Source organism: Vanacampus margaritifer, chromosome 10 (assembly GCF_051991255.1).
Source record: "Vanacampus margaritifer isolate UIUO_Vmar chromosome 10, RoL_Vmar_1.0, whole genome shotgun sequence".
In the NCBI taxonomy this organism is placed as follows: Eukaryota; Metazoa; Chordata; class Actinopteri; order Syngnathiformes; family Syngnathidae; genus Vanacampus; species Vanacampus margaritifer.
In genome coordinates, this window is record NC_135441.1 from 9659936 (window position 1) to 9684584 (window position 24649).

Sequence of the window (24649 nt, forward strand, 5' to 3'; positions counted from 1 at the left end):
GTTGTTAACAAGCCTGTAGTAGGCAATGAGATTCCAAAATCACAAAGAAAAAATAACTCAATGAAAATTACTATTAGTAGTGTGACTATTCATCCATCCACCAAGATAGCAATGGATGTGCAACAGTATATATAAAAACATAAACAAGCTCAAAACGGATTTTATTGAGTAATTTGCAACAATTCAAACTTCACAGAAGGTGGCCCGTGGTTTTGGCCAGTGCATTTCAGTGTTTTTGGTCAGATATGTTAACATATGTGCTGCTGATGAGGAAGTCAAACACTTTCACTTTCATTGCTATTTTCAACCGATACCGATGAACCAATACAGTAATTTAGAAAGTGCCGATGTCGATAACTGATAAGTAAGCCGATAATTGTTCGCAAAATTAACTTGAATACAAATATACTTTTGCATCCAACTATAAGTCTATAATGTACAAATACATTAAAACATTGTGTAAAGCACCATGAAGCTGAAGTTTGAAGCTGAGGGTGTATTCAGAACAGAAAAGTCCTTTAGTCTGCTTGTTTGGTCTTTTTTTTTCCCGTTTGGGGCGGTTCATATTCACACTGTACTTTTTCCAAGTAGACGATCTGTGCTCCCATTGGATAAAAATGACTAGAGCTGAACGCATAACCAAACACGCAAATAGAGGAAAACAGTGCATATTTGTGGCGTTATTAGATGGAAGATATTTGCGAGCATCAATGGCATCTCATTCAACGGAGGTTCTAACTTTGGAACGCGCCATTGATTGTGTGCAGTAACCGGGGGGAGCAGTTGCGCTCCGCGTGCCCACCACAAAATGCTGAGAGCAGCGTGGCTAAACAGAATACGGATGATTATGAATGAATTTAGCACAATCTTCACTACTGGCCGGGCAATAATTCCCCCCTGCGATGCTTTGCTACGGTGGCTTCTGAAGGCCAAAAAGGCTCATATGTCCTACAGTTGGAGCGGATCAGCCGTGGTTTGTATTCAGACCGCGAAGCGAACCGCACCGAGTGGGTTTGGAAGCGATCTGAGAACCCCTCAAAAAGTGGGTCTCGGTCCGCACTAGGATTTGTTTTTGTGTATTCAGACCTGCACAAAAAGTCCCGATCAGGGTGGGAACCGAACTGTGGTCCGTTTAAAGCGGACCAATCAGTGCAGGTCTGAATACACCCAGAATAAAAGCTAACCCAGTAACTCATTTCGAATTTGCCAAAAGAAAACAGTCATGTTTTAAAAATGCAACAAAAAACTGTGAGGGTAACATTTTGGGGAGTCACAGTAGAGAAAGCCCACACTGGCGACTGCCATGATGCATGTTCTGTGAACACGAGGTCACACGCATAATGACGTCACAAATAACTACGTTAGGAAAGGGGAGGGGTTGAGGAGTTGGGCACAACTTGAGCCACAACCACAACAGATGGACCAACGTGGCTTGTCAATTATTATCGGTGGATTTCTTTATTATCTGCTTTGTCTGTGTGATGTCAAAATGGTTAATAATTGCCGATAATTATCGGCCACCGATATTATCGTGCATCCCTAGTTGGGAATACATCATCCTTCAACAATTCGACGAAGGACGTTGCCCAGGCTACCCTTGGTCATCTGGAGTGGGGTTTTCTCCTCCTTGTTTTCAATGTAAATGCTGGCTCCGTGTTCCACCAACAACTTTGCAGCTTCAACACGCTCCTCGTCACACGCCAGGTGTCTGATTCAACAAAATTGCACAATAGTTACAAATACGAAAATTCCTTTTGCCATTTAACACTTCCACGTTGTTCACTTTAAGTTTCATGGTTTTATGGTACAGTGTTATGACAGCGCTGCTCCATACATACAGTGCTGTGTTGCCCTGGGAGTCCTGGATGTTGGTCGAGGCACTCTGTTTGAGAAGCAGCTGGATAAGGCGATGGTTGCCCTTGGCGGACGCTCTATGAAGTGGCGTGGAATCAAGTTTGTCCGTGGCATTTGGGTCTGCTCCATTTTCAAGCAACAACAAGGCAATCTATAAGGAGAGAAACACAACATAGAAAGAAGCCTACTTGTCTTTGTTTTTCTGCATCGTTCACATTGTGTTCCCTTAAAGACTGCCAAACTATTTTAAGTTATATCTCAATATTCATGCAGTGTTACTGTTTATAAACTAAACTATGAGTTTTAGATTTCGCAGATGTAGATGACTTTCACTACTTTCCATCAGAGAATCAGTACACACAACAGAAGAGCCAACCAAACCAAACCAAACTTACTAAAAACTTAGTAACAGTTGTATATGCATATGCACTAAAAACAAAAGGCTAATGTATTAATGTGTTTTCTTGTCATAAGGAAATTCTGAACATGTTCAATAAAGAATAAAATAAAAGGGATAGAGAGTAGTCATTGCAATTAAAAAGTTAAGTTTACCTCATATCTGTCCTTGGAGGCGGCATAATGCAGAGGAGTGCATCCATTTTGATTGACAGAGTTTAGCTGCGCTCCTTTGGATATTAGTGCGCTGACAATGTCTTCTCTACCTGCAGACGATGCAATGTGAAGAGGGGTCCATGCAGCCTGGAAATAATAATTTGCATTAACAATCGGTCTCATGTTGAGTTCTTCCATAATCAATATTTCTCCTGCTATACCACTATTTACACCTATTTAAATGTCTGTACTGGCATGAAATCAAAGTGAATACCTGATATTAAAACTATTTTACATTTGTACTTAATAGAGCAATAGATTCCTATATTTTCTAGCTTTAAAATAGTTTTGCAGATATAATACAGAACACTTATTCAACGTGAAACAAACACACTTGTCATTTTACTCTACGGCTTTTCCGCAGTTGGGGTACAAACTTGACTTGTCTCCATGCAATAGTCAATATATTTACATATACTTTAGTAGACTATTGTTACTTTGTAAGTAAAAGTGGAACTGTATACTGTGGTCTTAAAATGCTCTCAACGTAAAATATTGACAACTTCTTCCGCATATTATTATTCTTTGTATTAAAGCGGCGAAACTTCATTGTGTTATAATCCATACATCATCTTGCAGGTTCACTTCCACTCCCAGATCAAGCAGAAAAGAAACAATGTTGGTGTGGCCAGCCGAACAAGCCCAGTGCAGGGCCGTTCTGTGATCCTGCAATAAGAGAAACGTGTAAAAATGACAGCGTGGAACACTGCTATTATCGCGTACACAAAACAAGTTGCTGGGTCGTGCATTCTTACCTGGTCTGTTTTGCAGGCAAGGGTTTTATCTGATAAAATGCACTCTTTTAATTTCTCAAACTGACCCAAATATGCCAAATTACACACGTCGACATTTGATACAGACCCTTCCATTCTTAAATATACTTAATGTACCGAAATGTATAATCTGAAAAACAGAACGCGTGTATGAACGTACACCGCCGGATTTGAAACACTTGGGAATGACTCAGGAAATTATAACTTCTACTTCCGCATAGACCGCATACACTCGTCACAATAAAACAAAACGGGAGACGGCTCAACCTTCCTCCAAGGTGTGAGGATGAAATTATTTACGTTTTAGACTCGTATAAAACTAAATATAAATATAAGCAATATATTAATGGCCCGGAACAATCACGGTGGGCACTGGGCAACCACTTTGTATGTAACCCATAATTATTTTATTTTGGTAGGTCAAGCTACTGTTGCAGGAAGTAAACCAAGGCTCAATGACGCCACCGCGTAATCGTTGAAAACAAGCCATTTGAAATAATACATTATACAATACAGAATTATATCCTCTTACAAACTCTACAGCGTCGTTCTGGAACACTGCAGACATTTTTACTCATGGCAGCTACGCAGGTAAGCTACAATTGAAGCCTGTTTTAGTCGACAGAGAGCGCAATGTAGTTAGCCTCTTGCTCGTATTTCACGTGCACGTGCTAAGGAACAATATCACCAAACCGTTTTCCCATCGCGCAGGATTTCAGGACCCACGCGGACCAGTCTTGCAGATACGCTGAGGAGTTCGTCAACATTTACTACGACTGCATGGATAAGAAAAGACGGGTGAGTGGTACTTCCTGGTTACGTCTGTGAGTAGGCAAGCCAACTGTACAAAATAATAATTCATTTAATTTATTGGCGCCTTTCAAGACTCTCAAGGTCGCCTTACAACACAATAAATACAAAAAACATTACAATAAAACAACAAAACATAATACACAATTAAAAATAGCGAGTACAAAAGTGCATAGCTCAATGTTTGTTGTACTATTTATTGTCGACCAGCTCCCATTTTCAACTTGTTTGAATTATGTTCCTATGTCTGAGCAAGACCTGTTGTGGATTTAAATTCAAACCGTGCAATGGGTCAACATAGAACATTTCGATCTTACGAGTTACAGGGAGTGACTTGCTCACTCTTTAACAATTATTCACACTGATAGTTTTTTTGTGATTGCATTTATCGCGACTCATCATTTGTAAATATTCAATTCTGCTTGTGAAGTGTTGAATATATCAGCGTGTAAGCGTTTATTTTTTATTTTTTTATTATTCACATGCCTTGAAAGGCTGTCCCTCCTCCGTCCGCTAAGGGGACATAATGTTGCTGTCTCTATCGAACGGGAACGAGCCTTCCCCCGTTTCTTGTTTAACAGTTGGAAATTGAAAACCGGAAAACGAGCCTTTATCAGATCTTCTTTTGTGTGTTTAATCAACACAAACAACAACAAAATACGACCGTAATCTATTATTTATTTGCCTCGAGCTTGTTTTACCTTGACCCGGAAGAAACAAGTAACAGCTGCAAGATTGTCTTCCGGGTCTAAACAAACGAAGATTTGTTTTTTTTGTGGGGCAAATTGGTAATTTGAAATAACCGTTTTATTTTTTTATAACGAACTGCATGTGGCACAAGAAGGTAGTCGCCGTTACTGCCGCAATTACAGTTATATCCTGTGCAATGACAATAAAGTTGAACCCATTATAATCTACAGTAATATTTGTACATGTTCTTCTATCAGGTAAGGCAATTAGGGTTAATATGGGTTAATGTTGCGCTTGTCTTCCACATATCATGATAGTGATTATTAATGAGCATTAGCACTACTTGCAAAAAGACACACTGTTTATTCCACAAATCCTTGAAACAACCAATAAAATAAATGACGTCCACTTCTATTCCTTGCTGTGACTCTTCCAGTCTCTCTATGTCGTTGTTGCAACCTGCTGATTATCATATCATAAGGTCAAAGTACTGTACTCACTGTTTTCTGATGTCTCGCTGATTGTGTCTCAGAACCTCAGCAGACTCTACTTGGATAAGGCAACCTTGGTGTGGAATGGAAACAATGTGTCCGGACTAGATGCCCTGGGAGAGTTCTTTGAGGCACTGCCTTCTAGCGAGTTCCAAGTCCATACACTTGACTGCCAACCAGTTCACGGTTAGTGGCCCCCCAAGAGGTTCAAACACCTATATAATGTGAACAGTTTTATTGGCCCTTTATCCTACTAAAATTGAGCCACCCCGGAGGGCAGCTGAACCATATCTCCACATTCACATTCATTCAATCCATTTGTATAGATGGATTTAAATTAGGGCTGCACAATAACTTTTTTTTTTACACCAATACCAATATCTTCCTGCTTCTCCAAATTGATATTGACAACTTTTTTTTATATACTTAGTACAAATATACCAGTTGTTGCAGCTCAAAAGGAGAAAAAAAATCACACTTTCCTTTCACCCGGGGATTTTTCTCTGATAGTTTGTCCTAAGACTCGTAACGTAAGCACAAATTTTGATGGACGTGTTTCCACAAATGTTTAAGGAGACAAATTGTTCAAATAAACCGTTTTGGGAAAACTAAACCTGTGTAACTAATTGCTCGGTTACTTTTTAAGTTGTGTCAAACGATGACGTTTAGTGAAAAAATAAAAAGGCACCTGTTACTTCCTACGTCCAATGGAAAATGGTGCTTAAACAGATTAGATAAGATTTTTCAATGTTCATTAATTTAAAAAAAAACACTAATTAATATAATTTTTTTTAAATTTCATTTTAAAACCCCACTAATTTCAGTAGCCTCACCTTATCCTACACACGTTTCGCCATCTTTCTGCTATGGATACGTGAAGATGTGTAAATAACCAAAATTACAACTTCTTGTCAGATATGTTTTTTTATTTTGAAATTTGCATTGTACATTGTTACTTCCGGTTTTGGGCTCAGACTTTTGTTGTGAAAGGGCACTTTCAGTTTAGAGTTTATACATGACGTAGTCTGATAGCTTAAGTTGTAAGAGTTTGCAACGTAGCTTCGACAAATGTCCCATTTTACATTGGTAACCCCTCAGACAAAGCATACGGTATGTTTTGTTTAAGATGTTTATTGGCACTTATAAAATGTGAACGGTTTTTGATAATTGTTTGCATGTTTGTGGCATTCTCAGTTTATCACTAGATGGCCAACATTTCTAGTCGCTTTAAAGGGAGTGACCAGACAGTGTATTTTGCAGATATCGGATCAATAAAATGTTTCCACAACATAGGTCCAATAGCAATTGTGCATCCTTAAATTTAAAATTGAAGCTCTAACATTACCTTTGTCTCCCTTGACTCACAGATCAAGCAACCCAAGGTCAGATGACTCTACTTGTGGTGACCGGCGGAATAGTGAAGTTTGAAGGGAACAAGCAGCGTTTCTACAACCAGAACTTTCTTTTAACAGCTCAGGCATCACCCAACAACGACCAGCCAGTGTGGAAGATTGCTAGTGACTGTTTTCGTTTTCAAGACTGGAATAGCTGAGTGTCCTCAGCTTTTTTTTTTTTTTTAAATCTACAATTGTTCTGTAATGGTTAAAAATGAGTTCAACACATTATGAAAAGGTTTTTATTTTCAGGAAAAGCTTGAACAATACGGCCTGTGATCAGAATGAAGTGGTTTGTTTGTGTACAATATACAAACGAGCTCATGAAAATACATATAAAACACTCATGATTACTGACACGATCAGTTTCCCCTTTACAAAGTCTAAAAGTGTAGCTGCTGCCACCAACCAAGCATGTTCTTTAGCCGTCTAGCATGAACAAAATTAAGATGCTCTGCTTAGCATGTGGCAAAGTGCAAAGCAACCCACTTTTGGCAGTGTCCAAAAATTAAAAAAAAAAAAAAAAGTCTGGTCCTGGTGTTCCTGAGTCATTTATGGTTGGACAATGGACATTTGGTCTTTTTTTTTCTCTCTCAGCATTGACATAAATAGCATGAATAAAATTAGCCAAAATAAATTAAGTCAAGCATATCTCTGGATAGGGGATTAGGGGTGTTAGTGACCTAATGCTACATGTAAACGTTTCACATGGCCATACAAACAACTTTGGCCACACAATTCTGCTGACGACGAAGTGCTGCAGACTGAAGGCACAGTAACATGAGTACTCCAACTACAAAACAGCATCAATAGCTCTGCGAGCTTAACATCACACAGTATTAGCAACATATGGAGTGTTGTTTCTTTTTTTTATGGTGGCAAAGTTCCTTCCATCAAGTAGCTACCCCAGGTCATCTTTAACCATTCTACTTCTACATGCCAGTAACGGGCGGATCATCCCTGTTCAGCCCATTTTCATTTGTGTGCCTCTGGAACACAGACAGCAAAGAAACCCACGCATTTCACAGGAAAACTACAGGCAAAAAAGTGGTCAAGCTGAAATAAAGCCTCTCGGGAGAGAATGATGTTATTTTCCTCCATACATTCTCTCTATGTGGTGGCGATAGTGGTTCTTCAGCTCTTTACGCTTCAGCTTGAACGCATCTGTGACAAGACCCATCTCCGGCGTCCACGGCTCTGGACTCAAATGGACCTTCACGGGAATTTCAAAGCGCTGGAGTTTAACTACAAGAATGAGAAGACAGCTTCAATTACACCGTGTGGGAAACAATTCGAAAAGGTACAAGAGAGAAGGACGGAATTGAGCTCCTACTTTTAGCAGAAACCTCCTTGATCTCTTTCAGAACCTCTTTCTCCATGTCAGCATGGGTGCAGATTTCCTCCCAAGGTGTGACCAGTCCTCTCTGCTTGGCCAGTTCCGTTAGCCGCTTCTGGTTAGGAACCACAAAGCTGATCACATAGTTCTGGTCACTGAAAAGGGGGAGGGGGATCATGCAAAATTAATTAGTAGGAACCGAGAATTGTTGCTATATGGATGTCGCACAACACATTTTTGACCAAAAAGCAGAAGTGAAAGTGCCAACAGAGAATATGGCAGTCTGCCCAGCAGACAATGACGTAAAAATGTAAATGCAGGGGGGTCCTCGAGTTAAAATGATCCTGTTTTTTTTTGTTTTTACTGAGATTGATTTCATTCGAGTATATACTGTAATTATGTCCTAAATTCTAGACTTATAAGAAAGCAATGTGGTGCGGGAATCATTGATTGGTTTACAGTTAGTGGTGAAGCTATTACGTGGTTTTTAAACTTCAGGATTGTATAACCGCAGCCATTCAACAACATCATTATTTCCGCTCAAAAGTTAATAGTTCATTTGGCCAGAGACCTTTGAAGCCGCGGGGCCGCCATCTTGGGACTCCCACGAAACTATCTCGGCATACACATTTGGCTGCAAAATGCCTACATGTACAGCGGCAAACTGCACAAATCGCCAGTTTAAAGGCTGTGGACGAAGATTTCACCTGTATGATTGAAATGGAAAGATGAAAGAAAAAGATGATTTGTTTTAAGATGAAAGAAAAAGAGGGTACATTTTATACATAGTGCCCAAGCTAAGTGTATTATTTATGTTTCAAATGGCAGCTACTTTATATTTTATTATTCAGTTATCTTCACTTTAAAATAAACCTAAAATTAAAGCCAGTTTGAGTTTCAAGTTCTGAAACTATCTTTTAAATTAATTTGTGTGCTGTATTTGTTTTAAAAGGCATCACCTTTATTTATTTTCAGTTAATTATTGTTAAAAATAAAAAAATTCAAAGAATACTGATGGCAATTTTTTTTTTTTTTTTAATGCCTACAAGAATAACCGTAAAACCGCATTTTTTCCCTTAGATTATAATAGTACACCACCAAAATCTGAAACCATTGCACCCCTATTTACACTATGCAATCAAGTGACTTTGCTATCCATTATCATGCATAAAAGGATTTTATAGTTTTGGAAGAGATAACTATGGAATTGAGAGACTCCTCAATGCATGCGAGCTTTGTAGCGTGCGTCTTTTGAATGGCGCTTGGAGACTACTGCCACCTTCTGGTTATTTGCCCTTACTGAAAAGAGAAATTCTCTCTCCCCCAATTGCCTTCCCTTTGCAACAAAATAGAACATTTGAAACGGACCATGAGCCAATCGTTATGCTCCTTGTTGACACATTTGCAAGCATTAGCACTGGTTTCATCATGTGACTCACCTATTCGCATAAACACAGATGTTGTCAATGAGGGAGCTGTTTTTCAGGGCGGACTCCACCTTGCCGAGAGACACATACTCTCCCGCCTGCAGTTTCACCAGGTCTTTCTTACGGTCTGAACAAAAATAAATAAATAAAATATGTCATCCCTAACCAACCAACCAATCAGAAGTTGTCTGCCGGCCATTTTGGTGATGACACGCACCTACTATTTGCAGACAGCCATCTGGGTGAACTTCACCAATATCTCCCGTGCAAAACCACCTCTGACCACTCTCATCCACAAAAAAGTCCTCATCCTTACTCTCGTACTTGAAGTAACCCATGGTCACGTTTGGACCACCAATCAGGACCTCACCTCTGGGGATAGGCTTATCTTTGCTGGTGTAACCGCCTGATTAGAGTAGCAAAAGAAGACGTACAATCAAAAATAGTAAGACTATGGCAAGCCCTTTGAGCATTTATTCCATATCCTTGATATCAGACAGTAGTGTTTCCTAACTAGTGCAGCCTTCGTGAGAACTAGGTGGACATTCAGCCATACTAGTTCTGCGCTTTGTCATACTACACTGACATGTCACCCATTTTCTGAAACTTGTGCCACTTTAATCCAACTAGTGCTGACACAAGTCTAACTAGTGACACATACAAGCATGCATGTAGTGCCAAACTCGCAGCTAGTCAGCTTTTTTATGCACTAGTTGTCCACTGGACCAAACAAGTAATGTTCAAAGTCTTACTAATTAACTAGTAAGGCACAAAAGCTCTAACTAGTTGACCGTGAATTATTCTAACATGTTAACTAGTTACCTCTGATTTCCTGCACTAGCTTACCAGTGAGAGCTGAAATACCTACTTGTTAACTAGTGAATGACAAAACACTGACATGTTAACTAGTGAAAGCCTCTTTAAGTCTACATGTTGAACTAGTGACACTCAAACGTTTTTTTTACTAGTTAACTAGTGATGCCCAAAATTTCCACTTGTTACACTAGTGAGACAATTTGACTGAACTAGTTGAACTAGTGAGGTCCAAAATGTTCACTAGTAGAACTAGTGGATGCCAACATGCTCACTAGTCAACTTAGTTTTACAGTCTTTTGAATTTGCTAGGTAGCTATGATGCCCAGATGTTCACTAGTAGAACTAGTGGATGCCAACATGCTCACTAGTCAACTAGTTTTACAGTCTTTTGAATTTGCTAGGTAGCTATGATGCCCAGATGTTCACTAGTAGAACAAGTGAAAACCAAATTGCTCACTAGTGGCACTAGTTACGCTAAATGCTAATCAGTGGGTAACTCCTATTGGCTCTATGATCAGAGATCAACCCAGGAAAATTTTAACCCTGTAAAGCCTGAATTTGAGCTTCCACAGTCATTTGCTGCCTCTTGTATCTATTCAAAATCAACACAGAGCAGTCACTTACCACTTTATATGCTATACTAAATAAAAAGAAATCCAGTGCAACAGTTCTGAAATAAATTTGCCCTTCTTGAGGATTTGAATTGTCATTTGTTGTTAAATCTGTTCAAAATGCTAGTGGTAGGAAATGTATCATGATTGGCTGATTGACTGTCCGAAGTCACGCAGATCTTGTCTGGTGTATCCTGGGTAATAAAGGCGGAGTAAGAATTTGTCTGGACGAGTAAGTGTTCAAAGTGCTTGCCCCACTATATCAAGGATATCAAGCATGTCAACATGCACACCGAGCTTGATATCCGTGATATCAAGCATGTCAACATGCACACCGAGCTTGATATCCGTGATATCAAGCATGTCAACATGCACACCGAGCTTGATATCCGTGATATCAAGCTCAGCGTGCCCACTAGTAGGCTAGTAGACACATTACACTGACCTTACAAGATAACAACTACTCTTACATTGAGCGTACATGTTACCAAGTACGCTTTTATTAGGCGTACATGTCAAAATGTCTCACTAGTGTAACTAGTGGATATTTGGGGCATCACTAGTTTACTAGTAAAACATTTGCGTGTCACTAGTTCAACATGTAGACTTCAAGAGCCGTTCACTAGTTAACTTGTCAGTGTTGTGTCTTTCACTAGTTAACTAGTGGATGTTTCAGCTCTCACAACCTAACTAGTGCAAGGAAATCATAGGACACATGTCACTAGTGAGAAGAATTCACCTTTGAGTAATTAACACGTTGCTGAAAATCAGAGTTTCGGTGCAACTAGTATGACAAAGTGCATAGCCAGTGTGGCTAATTGTCCAACTAGTGCTGACAAAAACTGAACTAGTGAGAAACACTACGGTCTGATATCAAGGATATGGAATAAATGCTCAAAGGGCTTGCCATATAAGACCGTAATTGACAGTTTTACTGGAATGTGCAACAAGAGGCAACAGGTTTGTTCAGCAGACATACCTTCAGCCCAGTCCCGCAGTCTGAACTCACAGCAAATAAGTGGTGCGCCGACACGGCCGGTGCTGTTGTCTGTAACTGTAGGAGAGGATAAGAAAAAACATAAAAAATCATCCCTGGAAAAAAGTAATTACAGTTATGAAGTCATGTGTGTTTGGGGCAGGTCACGTTCCTTTCTGAAGAACATCTGTATCAAAATTGATGACTTTTTACACATCAACACTAAATCTCCTAACTGAACGACAGTTGTATACTGCACTTAAACATTTGGCTTTCCCATAGCTTCTCATTTCATATTCAATTTGTTGTTGACATTTTTATGATTTTCTCAGGGAGGTAAAGTATTGGAAACTACTGTCCAACAGGATTACTTCAGAGTATTTTTATGCACCAATCCACAACCCATCTTTAGTATTTTAAGGCCGAGTTGTTGACAAAGAGCTGAATTCTGGTCTCTTCTAAGGTCTTCATTAAGAAAACTTTAGACAGATGTGCCTTGAGCATTACCAATGTTTCTCAGTTGCTAAATGTGTTACCAACTCCCTTCAACCTTTTATCATTCTTAATCCATTTGCAGGAATGACGAATGGTTACTTTGTATTCTTCCATTTATATTAGTAACTATATCCTTGTCATCAAAATTTCTAGCGACTTGTAACCCATTCCAGCCATCGTGAAGTCTTTTTCTACATTTAAAATGTTTGAACATTCGGAATGTAAGAACGATTTCACGGGCAGCTTCTTTAACACATATCTAATTAAAAGAATCACAAAAATGCCAATGTATAGCAGTTCTATAAAGTATTCTTTTAGTCTGGTTATCACTGTTAAATACACCAACCATAAAAAGTAGAGACTGCTCATTAAACGTGCCACCTGTGAAGCACTAATTGAAAAAGGCTATGCTTGAAAAAGTTTTGTACTCAGAATCCCATTTAAAATATAATCAGCAACAAAAAAAGTTGGCACCAGTGATATGCCAACATTGAGATTTACGACATTGTGCTTAACCTTTCGAAAAGCTTGACAATCAGTCATTATATTGACAAAATGAATACACAAATATTGGATACATTCCTTTTATCATAACTTTACTGTGCAGACTGTCGAGAACATCGATAGTCTGTTTTTACAAAAGTTTGGCTTTCAACCAGTGTTCATTTTGACAATTTTTTATTTAGTTTTAGTCATCTGATTGTATTTTAGTTTTAATCCAATTTTAGTTGACGAGAATAAAGAGCAATGACAATTTAATCAATGTTTTTCTTCAGCATACAGTTCAACTTTTATACAGAAAAGTATAACACCAATTTGAAGCTGTAGTTTAATAATAATAATAATAATAATTATTATTTAAGTACCACCTTTCAAGCAACACAGCACAAGGTGTTTTACAAACAAATAAAAACACATAAAAGCCAACAGGCAGTTAAAACAATTAGACATAAGAAGATTAAAAAAAATAAAAAGAACATACAAATATACTAATACAATAAAAGTCAAACAATGTAATCAGAAAACGCAAGCCCCCCCCCCCCCCCCCAAAAAAAAAGTCTTTAAAAGAGACTTAAAAGACACATTTCTAACATGGTTAGGAATGCTGTTCCAGAGTGTCGGGGCTTTGCAACAAACAAAAGCTTGTTCACCCTTAGTTTTTAACTTGGACTCCAAAACTGTCCATAATGTATTATTGGCAGCTCTTAATGTTTTTGGTCTACACGGATTTAAAAGCTCACTAATATATTCGAGTGCCATGCCATGGAGTACTTTAAAAGTTATTAATACAATTTTACCGGCGCCAAAATCTTATAAGAGTTTTTTTACTATTTCTAGAAAGCAGTCGTGCAGCAGAATTTTGAACTACTTGTAGTTTGTTCAAAGAATTCTTATTCAAGCAAGCAAAAAATTACAATTATCCAGTTTTGACGATACAAAGGCGTGAATAATTTTTTCGGTATCCTGAAATGAGAGAACCGACCTGATTTTAGCAATATTGCGGCGTTGCAAGTAGCATGACTGCATGAGCTTCTTTACATAGATATCAAATTTCAGTTTAACACACAAGATACATTTAACTAAACTGTGCCTTTACTATGGTTCAATGACAAAAATATGTCATCTTAAACTTAAAACTTAGTTTTCACGAAATTAAAAAAAAAAGTGCACAATTGCCTGAGATTAAATGTACGGCTGTACAATGAATGGAAACACGTTTGAACATTATATCAAGTGCAGTGAACCGTTTCTGAGTGGTTCTTTTCTCCCGTCGGCATTCCATTCCTTTTTCTGATTGGATTTTGTGATTTTTTGTCAGTTAATTTAATTATCGTCATCGTCGCAATGAATGGCTTCTATTTTAGCTTTCGTTACATTTTGATCTGGAAAAAAAATTGACAATATTTTTTGTCATAATTTAATTTTTTTTGTCGACGAAATAATGACGGTTTTCAACCATCCAACAGTGTGTGGCACCAGAGCCAAAACGCAATAAATGTGATCAGTGCTTGTATAGATCTTGTGCTTGTTGACATGGCCTTACCCTCAGTAATGGTGCCTGCTCCACAGGTTTCCGTGAGGCCGTAGCCTTGGCCCACGGGGCAGCAGAAGCACACATTCATGAACCTCTGTGTAGCTGGGGACAAAGGCGCTCCTCCCGACAGCATCAACCGCACTCGCCCACCCAGCAGCTTCTTCACTTTGGTAAACAAAAGGCTGCACAAGGACATGAATGCGTCACACCTTAACATTTGAAGAAGTTCAATGTGCTGCTCTACTTTTACTTTACGAGTAGAAACATGAGAACACTTGTTCTGATGGGAAAAAAAAGAGAAAAGAAAAAGTCCTTACGCATTGCAGAGTGGTGCGTCGTAGCCTCTCTTGATCTGCTTCAGTTTGTATTGGTAGCCCAGGTTGAACATCATCTTCTGAACATAGCCCATCTCCTGTACTTTGCTCATCACATTCTTGTTTATGCGATCCAAAATTTCCTATTTGGTGGGCCAAAACAAGACATGATGATGGGATACAAGCAGGTGACGAGACAAAAATCAGCAAAAGGATTCTTACCGGCACAGCTGCCATCAGTGTTGGTTTAAGCACAGAGGTGTCTCCCTTGCTTCCTCTCTTTATTTTTGAGGACTGCAAGAAACAAATGGTCATTCTCATTTAAAAATAAGCCTATGACAATTTGGGTAGCACACAAAATGACTGATAAAAGACCCCGCAAGACTATGTACCTGATCAGACAGCGTGTGGGGGGAAGAGTAGCCTATCGGACATCCATATGTGACACAGCTGATCTCTGCAGTCATCTCCAGCACATGAGCCAGCGGCAGGTAGCCAATGTAAACATCCTTCGGGCTGTTGATGAAAAGAGAAGGTGAGAGCCTGCACATCTTATGTTATGGTTGCAAAGTTTTAAAGCACAGTTGATCAATATGATATGAACTAAACAAGTACTCTTAATTTTGCTCTTTCTGAGTTATTGTTTTTTTTAGTCTGGCACAATTGTAGACAGACAGGTTCCACTGAGTTGGGAAATACTCTAAGTAATAAGTGATGAAACTATTTCAACAGAGGGATGTCAAATTGTGTCTGTTATATTGTAACTTTGGCAAAACTGCTGCATTGTAATTTTATTTAAACTGTAAAATTGGGTTCATAAACCTCATACACCAGTGAAACCCATACTAGAAAGACTGGAGTCAGTAGGTCAGAAGTGGCTTGACATGAGGAAGAGACAACCCGTGTCTGGGATTCAATCTTGTGCAATGGCGCTTTGTGTACAATTTTTTTATGTTTTCTTTCAATTTTCCATGCATAAGCTTTGATATAGCACTTGTGAAAAACCAAGGCTGCAGGCTACATCGTAGCCAATACATTGCATTTTGGGCATGATGATGGTGTGCGTTTGAGCAGAGCAAATCTGAATCTCGATCAGAATGCTTCAATGTGTGCAGATTTAATTTGAAAACGTGAATGTTCTGTGATTTATGAATCAAATAAGAAAAGACCAATAGAGCAACATAAAGCTTTTAGCTTTTTAACTCAAAATGAAATACTAGGGTGAACATATCGTAAAAATAAGACTAAACTAAAACCTAAAATTGCAAACACTTGCAGATTGCAAAGATATAGAAACTGAATCATTACAGGGAAAAATACAAATGCTTAAGATTAAGTTTAACCTTCACCGCGTGATGATCCGGACCTAACTAGCACATCAGCAATTTTGCCTTGAACGACAATGAGAGAGATTGAGTAATTGCCTAATTAATGAAGAGGTTAATGAAGAAACTGTACAATGGCTACTCAAAAACATTTCTAACAAAACTACAATAACTTGAACAGCTAGTACTTAAACATGGGACTCACTGATCAGTAAACCCAATTTTGCAAAGGTAATGAGAAGCCAAGAGACAACAAAAGGCTCTCCTGAGATAGGGAAAATCCACAAATCTATTGCATGCAGTATTAACGGGTTAAACACGGAGAAAAAAAATGTTGTAGGCTGTGTTTTGTGGCATATGCTTTTTATCCAGTTTCAAGCAATCAAGAAAAAATTAAATCATACCAACATGATCAAACTGGCCAAAAAAAAGTTCAGTTTAATCTACAAGCAACATAAAAAGTTGCATACGATTGCTAGAGAGTAGAAACAAAACAATCTAGCGAGTATGTCTTCAAACATGTCAATGTCATGTGACAGCATTATCAAACCATATCATCCAGCTTTTATTGCTTCTTTTTTTTCTATTCACACAGTCTACTCTTGTACCGTATTGGCAGCACTTGTGAGGTTCTTTTTGCAATATCTGTGACTGAGAAAATATGCAGTGCATTTTTGTAGTTCCAATGAATGAATGAGACAGCAGCTGATTTTGCACCTCTCCCAATTTGGATTTAAAAAATGTAAGGGGCTTCCGCCTTGCTTTTGGGTGATCCATTTTTCACTGGCAATGCATCTAAAGGATTTTCTAGGCAGTTGTGTTAGCCACAATCTCACAGCACACCTGCTCGTTATGCTTTCTGGTCCAACTCTCAGCCTCAAACGGATGCCTGCTCCTAAGCAACTAAATTGGCTTTTTTTTACACTGTATAATATTGAATTTAATTTAACCTTTTTATTTTGTGAAAAATCGAAAAAAAGCACCAAATTAAAAACAAATTTGTCAATACCTCAGTCTATATACTGTACTTTTAAATCACACACACAACCAGTTTGGGATTTAATTATCACAGCCTTTACAGTTCAAATTTCAACTGTTTTGACTATATGTGTTGGGTATGTATTTAAAACATACCCGAGTCCTGGGATGCGTTCACATTGGCCGGTCATTCCTGCAACCAAATTACTGTGGATAATCATGACTCCTTTGGGCCGGCCAGTGGAGCCGCTGGTGTACATGACCACAGCCAAGTCAGACGACTGCGGCTTCACAAGTTCCTTTCCCACTGTGAAACACACATACATATCATTTTACAATGATTGCAATTATATTATTATAGTCTGCACAATTCCTACAGTTCCCTAGGAAGTTATCATACCCTGAAAAACACAAATTGCCTTAAGCTTGCAAAAACAAATCCGGCTGTTGATACACATAAGTATAATAAGTTAAAACCAAATATTATATTTAAAGACTGGAGAATTTGTATAAAAGTGCATCCAGCTGACTGAGGAATTGGATGTAACTATCAAGTGAGACCAAAATCGACCTCTTCTAATGAAGCCCAACCCAAGCACTATTGTTTAAACTCTAAACACGGAAGAAGCAAAAACAAACTGGAGCTTTTGAGAAGCATTGTTGCTGCTAACATGCTCCAAAGCACATTTATAGATAACTGTAGAATTAATTTAAAGTGGCTGAGGAAAAAATAAAAACACCTCAAAACAAGGTATGATCATTTCTCTAGGCATTGTATTTGCTCAAGGTGTGAAAGAAAACGCACTATTTTCAGGCAGTGCGCCCAGATTTTGCACGTCTTGCATGCTGTGGATAGAGAGTCCGGCTGGGTAGCCCTTTGTGGTCACTTTCTTCTGGTCCACATAGATTATGTGTTTCAGTTTCGGGATGTTTGGAAGCACATTCTGCACACAAGAGCACAAAAGGGATGTCAAAACTCTTTCATACAATTTTTTTTGTTCCAAATCTGTTGATATGACTGCAGCTTCTCTATTAACTTGATTTTATGGCTTGTGTGCTGGAAACTGAATCTCCAAGAAATGACTCACCTGCACGGTGACAAATCCAGTCACTAACCAGAACTTGTGAAACAAGAAACGGCTTGACGACTAACAGTGGTTACAGAATATTACATTATAGGAATTCCCACAAAGCATGAAAATAAGCCATCAGAGGGCAGGTATGTATTTTCTTATTTGATTAGCTTTGAACAACCTAACATCTCAAGTAGTGGTTATTTACGATGGCATCTACAGTATTTGCACAAAAGCCTGCTTGAGTTCAGCTACAGACAGTCTGTTGATATTAACGGCCTGACATTTACGTGATTCCTTTTTGTGGAGGAACGACCGGTAGTCCATGCACCTGGCGTAATGCTCTTGCAAATTTTATCATACGTTTACTTCTGCACTTGCTGTAATATAAACATGTTGGTGTATGCACTCACAGTGTAATGCTCAGTTTACAGAACCAGACATACGCGAAATATACATTACCCATGTACAAATATTGCTATTGTAAAGGTTTATAATGGTATCGATTGTGCGATATTTTTATTAGGAACTTTTTTTCCTAAGGGGAATTCATTTTTATTTTTTTAGTAGTTATAACTGGCGACATCGTCTATTACAGCAACCAATTGAGTGTCTACATCAAGTTGAGAAATGGCAAAGCTGGGATAAACTCACTTTTAGTTTAGTCTCAAGCAGCTCCACGCTGGTAACAAGATGTGAAACTCCAGTTTCATTAAGTCCAAATGCAATTGCCTCCTCTCCCAAAGTTGCATAGAATGTCACCACTGTTGAGTAAACAACAATTATTGATGCAGGGTGTGTTTTCTACTCAATTTACTGGCAAGACAGTAAATAATACGCACATGGGAAATTATGCCTAAAGCAGGTTTGGGCAGTTATCATCCATTCTGCTTTGGTCTCACAGAAGATTGCAATGGTGCTTTTGGGTTGCTGGCCGAGAGCTGCCAATCCACTTCCAAACTGACTGACGAGGGAGTCAACTTGATTGTAGGAGAGCCATTTATATTCACCTAGGATGAGCTAGCAGAAGTCAAAATGAAAAAAACAGAGCCATTAGTCGTCAAATACACAAACCAAATAAAGTGAGCCTCAAATGAATACATGACGTTGGTACAAACCTTTTTAAAAACTTTCCCGTTGGGCTGTGTCTCGTTTTCTTCACTCAGCACCTCCCTGGTGCCAAGACACGGCAACTCTCCAAAGCGCTCCACAGAGAATGCAAACAACTTATCCAGAGTGTCCTTCCCAGGCAGGTCTTCCTTGGCCAATGTGTCAAAGTGGTCCACTGAGCGGTAAGGTCCCTCCGCACAGCTTGAAGTGGAGCGGGCCTTGACCCGCTTGGACATGGTGTTCTTCTGGCCAGCACCAGTGATGTAGTACCATGGTAGGAAGGAGAGGACAGAGTAGAGCCACACCACGAGGTGGACTGGAAAAAGAAGGACGGATTGGATAGTGTCTGACTGTAAACCCATACCGTTTGTTACAGGAGGAGTATGTGGGGATGGGTGGGAGGTCAGAGTGGCAGCGATGATCCTTGCTTCAGGTGGGGAGCTGCTCTTAAAAATTGGAGGGATGAACTAGGTGCCTTAGAAGCCAAGAAATGGCTTGATGTCCACTGTCCAACAGATGCCAGAAAAATCGAACTGAAATAAAACACAACAGCCCGTCAAAAGGCATGTAGAAAACAATGTGCAGTTAAATTCTACACCTAATCAAGAAAAGTCTAAATGCCCTTTCACGATGCAGGAACTTTACTGTAGAACTTTTACACGTTGAAGTTTAGGAACAAGTTGTACTTCCTTTATGTTTCATAAATGCAGTTACATCCACAATACTGATATTTGGAAGACTTTGGCTACCGTCTAAATGCAAAACAGTAATAAGTCACAGGGACTTTTTGTACTAGGAACTAAGGAATATTTATTTCCTAGTTATTCTGGTGCAGTGCCAAAAGAGCCGCCCAACCGCCATCAGGCACAATGCTCAGTATTGCATAAGCCATCCAAGACTTTTGAGAATGCATTAATGCATACAGCCTGAGGAGGTATGTGCCTTGCTTTGTTTGGTTCGGTTCATTTTTAAAGAATTAGCTAGTAATAACCCTTCGTTGTCAACATAAAGTACAAGTCATCAAAAGGTAGTGAGTGTTGTGTCATTGTGCTTAGAGGTTTACATTTCTTTTGTGTGCCCATTAAGGTTGATGTGAATAACTTACACTTGCATTATCAACAGTAAATTATACTTGAATGGCAGTCACAAGAATGTTAAAATGTTGGTCAAAACATTGTTTTAGGAGGGTGTTGGTTTGACCCTGTGATAGATTATTCCTATTGTATTTCCTTTTCCTAATGGCTCAGAATCCAACAAATTGCATGTCTACCAGGCAGCGTACCAAAACTGGTTGTGTTCAATAGTGTTGTTCCGATACTGTTTTTTGGCAACCGATACCCAGCTTTGCAGTATCGTCCGATGCCGATACCATAACTATGTTTTTTTTTTCTCTCAACATGAAAAGGCTGTCCTGCCATTGGTTCAGAGCATTCAAGGGCCAATAGGATATCTTAGCTCGGCATGCAGTAGACATGTCACACATCAGTGAATGTCGTGCATGAGCAAGACACAAGATGCTGCATTCAAAACCCTATATTAGTGTCAGAATTAATGGTATCGGCATGTTACTTGTAAGTAGTGATGGGACGAACAACACTGGTGCGCCAGCACTGTGCCGAGTGCGCAAGTGTGAAACCCCGTATCGGCGCGTGTATTGCTTCAATAAAAAAATCACGTGACCGATACAGGAAGTGTGTCGTTTGGATGTGCCGCGCCAAACTGTATTTATAGGTAGACAAACTGTATCAACATGTTGCGTGTTTGTTGGATGGAGATTAAACTGTTTGTTGTTGCTGTAAATTTACCTGTACCTGTTGGATTTTTGTTTGCTTCCACTCATGGATCGTTCTCCACACCTTTATCAACTGGCACTTAAATATTTATGCACACCAGCTTCCTCTGTTCCCTGTGAACGAGTGTTCTCTAAGGCAGGGGAACTGGTGTCCAAGAGGAGAAATCGCCTTGGAGCAATCACACTTCAAAAACTTTTGTTTCTCAATAAAAATGTATGACAGAATCTGTTTTTAGTGTGTTATTACATATGGTTTAAAACTTTTAACAAAATCCCATACAGAAGTTAAACATTTTAACTTTTATTATTTATTTTATTACATACAAATTTGCTATATTTTACAAGCCACCTCATATGCGCATCTAATAAACAACTTAACTCAGCAAGCAAATGGACCAACTGAAATTATACAAAGATGAGATCATATTTTAAGTAAAAGACTAGCAAGTGAATAAATAAAATGTATTAAATTTATTTTATAAATATAAATTCATAAGCTAATATTAAGGTTTACAGCATGCACGTTTTACCATCTTATTTTCACTTTGTTTATCTGCAATGATTTTAGATCTACAGCAGAGGTCCCTATTGAGTGACCAACACAGTGTCAATACAGTTTGTGTAATGTGTCAATACACTCCTTTAGGTATCATCATCCCTCACCAATACCGATACCACTGTTTTAATGCAGTATCGGGGCCTCTGCCGATACCGGTATCGGTATCGGAACAACATTAGTGTTTCACCTTCAAGGTTCTGCTGTGGAACCATAAAACAGTCATAATTTTCTATTATGCAAATTATAAAATATGAACGCAAGAAACAGGAGAGCATTAGCACATTTTGAATGAGCCAAATTTTGATAAAAATTCACTTTTCAATTCCATTTTGAAATTACATTTACGTTCAACGTCCAATGTTGTCCCATGTTCCTACAGTGCAGAAATGATGGGCATCTGCGCTTAAGAGTCCCCACTAGAACTGCATCGCTGTTTTGTTGGTTCCGTTTGCTGTCATGTATTTTTTTTTAAGCATTTGAGACTTGAAACTATTTACAATCATGGATTCAATGCCCTTTAAGACTTTTTAAATGGGAACGTCAACCCCCTAAGAAATTCCACTAGTATTAACATTCTGATTAAATATTGAGTTTGTGGAATAGGAGTAAGGCAGCAAAATCAACCTGTTTTTATCCATCTCTGGGGGCGGCCATTTTGCCACTTGCTGTCGGTCGACTGAAAATGACATCACAGTTGCTCACGGCTCAGGGGATGACCAATTACGGCTCAGCTTGCAAACGTCGCATGACCGAATTCAGAATTCAATCCATGGTCAGTACCTGGGCCGTTAGCAAATGTGATGTCATTTTCATGGGACAGAAAGTGGCAAAATGGCCGCCCCTGAGATGGATAGAAATGCATGGATTTAGCTGCTTAATTCATTTCACAAATGCAACATTAATCAGAATGCCATGTTTAGACTAGTAGGGGTGCTTACAACATATTGTTGTGAAGAAAATTTTGGGGCTAACTTCCCCTTTAAGGAGCCTTGCTACAATATAACAACAGAAGTTGCATGTTGTAATCTAAACAAAGAGAAAGATGTTCTGTTAGAAGTACTAATTAAAACGGCTTTGCATTAATTCTTTACATATACAAAATCATATGTCTCATGTAAATTTTGTAGACAATTTTTGGCAGTCTTCGAAAGAATCCAGGAGACTTCTATTATAATCTAAAATTGCAATTACTATACATTTGTTAGTTTTTTAACTTTGTGATAATATCAGAGTTTTTCCTGGCTCAAATTGAAGCAAAGGTAGTATCATCCTGACTATGATGGGTGACTACCGATACCAGGTATCGGTGCCAATACCAGTCTTCTTTTAAGGTATCGGTACTCGCGGGGGGCGCCTCTGAATTTTGTACACAGGAACCACCTCTCCGAGTATGAATAACTTGAAATTACTGTTCATCAAACTATGAATCTAATTTGGGTGCTGGTACTGTTTGGCTTCACTGTCCATTCATTAGACATAGTCAAGTGATGGCAAAGTCTGAATGACTGAGAGCTAAAACACACAATGGCAAACATTCAGTTGCATCAGGACACGTCAGCCTTAAAAAGCCCTATTAAAGTTTCAGTGATCAGTCAGATGCACCGCTTAGGATCTAGTGGCACCCTGTCAAGGTCAAGCTCTCCTCCTCCTCCTAATCCTCCTCGACCTCTTGCTAATAACCTTGTAACATTAACTACAAAACCGTTTTAATGCGACAAGTTGCTAACAAAAATGGTGTAAAAAATTGATACAAGTCACTCACGTGTTGCGTGGGAACCTGAATATAAATGTAACAAAATTCGTACGTCCACTTTTATCAGATAAAGACTAAAATCAGAAGTTGAAACAAAGACATAAAACGAGTACGTCCTCCTTGAAGTGCACAATTGCGTAACGTGACGTACGTTAAGGAACATTTGACTCATGCCTGTGAAGTGAATCACTGAACGTTAACGTAGTTTTGACACCAATGATGCTAGGTTATCTTTGTGTGACTTTATTACCACATTTCCCGTTAAATGGCACCACGTAAAAACAGAGCCACCCCAACCGTATTTGAAGCATACCATGAACAACAAACCGGCTCCATTAGCTTTGTATTTACTGCCAAAGAAAAGGAAGCAAAGAGGACAAAAGCCTCCGCTCGTGCAAGTGTGCCAGCTCGGCTTTGAGCAACCGTTGATGCCCGCCAAACAACGCAGACTGGCAGTCAAACCTAAACCTATTCTACGCTTCCCTCTCAAATTAACGGCTATTTTAGTCTACAAACGGATAAAGTCAGTAATAAGATTATAGTGATACCGAGCTTAATTGACAGGCTGGCTCCATTCTTACCTTGGACAGCGAGAACCCGGCTGGTCGTGACTCGTGTCTCTCCATTCAGAATGACCGACAGTTACCTCTTCTAAGGACTCGGGAACCCGGAACTCCTACGTCATCTGATTCCATTTCTTTCGACCAATGAGCATGTGAATCATCTTAACCCTCTCAATCAGCAACACCCCAAGTTCTTCTACCTTCCACTCCCCCTAGTTGAGCATGTGCAGTTACGTATTCTTGTCTGGAGCTTATCATTCGTCGACGATGATGCAATAAACTAATAAATAGAAACATATATACTGTACCTAGCTGTACTGTTTTACTTTTAGTAAGAGTTTAATCATGTACTTTACCCAGGTCAGCCACCCCCAATTATTTGTTTTAAATACACAAGCTCAAGCAGGCTTTATTGTAAATTATCTCATATATTGTAGGTTGAACATTAGTAGTAGGCTACAAGTGTACAGTACTGTAAATAATGTATAGCATTTACTTAAACTAATTAAATCAAAGACAAGGACTTTATTTGTAGCCTTTTTTGCACCTGTCGATTAACCAATTTGTAACTTTTTGATTGGTCCATGATTGTCCAGTTCAAGTTATATTGACGCTGATTGCACACACTTCTTTTAAATAAATAAAAATCGATTCAACTTGTTTGTTACAACCCTAGTTAGGACCCTTTCATAACACAAATTACACTATATCCAAATAATACCTCCCAAAAAGTTATAACAGAAAGAATATAATTTTGGGACATAAGTGACCTAGCATTTAGTTCTGTTCTTAGGTCTGCGGTTCAAATCTCATCCGAGTATACACAAAACATTTGACAAAACAAAGGTTATCGTTTTCAGGG

At 38.9% G+C, this 24649-nt stretch overlaps 3 protein-coding genes across 6 annotated transcripts; 1 reads left to right on the forward strand and 2 right to left on the reverse strand.

Annotated features, from left to right (window-relative positions):
* Window positions 1-144: 144 nt before the first annotated feature.
* psmd10 (proteasome 26S subunit, non-ATPase 10) lies at window positions 145-3720 on the reverse strand. The gene is made up of 5 exons (XM_077577087.1): window positions 3222-3720; window positions 3034-3132; window positions 2407-2553; window positions 1839-2005; window positions 145-1708 (listed from the first exon to the last, which is right to left on the reverse strand). The coding sequence occupies exons 1-5, from the start codon at window positions 3333-3335 to the stop codon at window positions 1555-1557; spliced, it is 681 nt and encodes a 226-aa protein (XP_077433213.1). The 5' UTR covers window positions 3336-3720; the 3' UTR covers window positions 145-1554.
* nxt2 (nuclear transport factor 2-like export factor 2) lies at window positions 3684-6978 on the forward strand. The gene is made up of 4 exons (XM_077577088.1): window positions 3684-3830; window positions 3951-4037; window positions 5272-5416; window positions 6598-6978. Exons 1-4 carry the CDS (start codon window positions 3816-3818, stop codon window positions 6780-6782), a joined length of 432 nt encoding a protein of 143 aa, XP_077433214.1. The 5' UTR covers window positions 3684-3815; the 3' UTR covers window positions 6783-6978.
* On the reverse strand, window positions 6853-23948 carry acsl4a (acyl-CoA synthetase long chain family member 4a). Of its 4 annotated transcripts, none has more exons than XM_077577084.1 (16): window positions 23806-23948; window positions 19485-19653; window positions 19129-19362; window positions 18853-19030; window positions 18665-18774; window positions 17743-17881; window positions 17094-17244; window positions 15027-15150; window positions 14857-14928; window positions 14638-14777; window positions 14330-14502; window positions 11794-11868; window positions 9605-9793; window positions 9400-9514; window positions 7958-8115; window positions 6853-7869 (listed from the first exon to the last, which is right to left on the reverse strand). In XM_077577084.1, the coding sequence occupies exons 3-16, from the start codon at window positions 19354-19356 to the stop codon at window positions 7712-7714; spliced, it is 2010 nt and encodes a 669-aa protein (XP_077433210.1). In that variant the 5' UTR covers window positions 19357-19362; window positions 19485-19653; window positions 23806-23948; the 3' UTR covers window positions 6853-7711. The 4 variants fall into 4 exon arrangements, with proteins under 4 accessions (XP_077433210.1, XP_077433209.1, XP_077433207.1 ...); XM_077577083.1 differs by having other exon boundaries at window positions 19129-19365; XM_077577081.1 differs by having other exon boundaries at window positions 19129-19653.
* Window positions 23949-24649: the final 701 nt, after the last annotated feature.

Bases quoted from the DNA above. Each gene is read 5' to 3' on its own strand.
- psmd10 (XM_077577087.1), bottom strand. From the start codon at position 3,335: ATGGAAGGGTCTGTATCAAATGTCGACGTGTGTAATTTGGCATATTTG. The intron at 3,133-3,221 runs GTAAGAATGCAC...CTCTTATTGCAG, and splicing joins TTGCCTGCAAAACAGACCAG to GATCACAGAACGGCCCTGCA. The intron at 1,709-1,838 runs GTATGTATGGAG...TTGTTGAATCAG, and splicing joins TCCCAGGGCAACACAGCACT to ACACCTGGCGTGTGACGAGG.
- nxt2 (XM_077577088.1), top strand. The intron at 4,038-5,271 runs GTGAGTGGTACT...ATTGTGTCTCAG, and splicing joins GCATGGATAAGAAAAGACGG to AACCTCAGCAGACTCTACTT. The intron at 5,417-6,597 runs GTTAGTGGCCCC...CTTGACTCACAG, and splicing joins TGACTGCCAACCAGTTCACG to ATCAAGCAACCCAAGGTCAG.
- acsl4a (XM_077577081.1), bottom strand. From the start codon at position 19,482: ATGGGTTTACAGTCAGACACTATCCAATCCGTCCTTCTTTTTCCAGTC. The intron at 14,929-15,026 runs GTACATAGTCTT...TGTTTCTTGCAG, and splicing joins CCCACACGCTGTCTGATCAG to TCCTCAAAAATAAAGAGAGG. The intron at 8,116-9,399 runs GTGAGTCACATG...CCCCCTTTTCAG, and splicing joins ATCTGTGTTTATGCGAATAG to TGACCAGAACTATGTGATCA.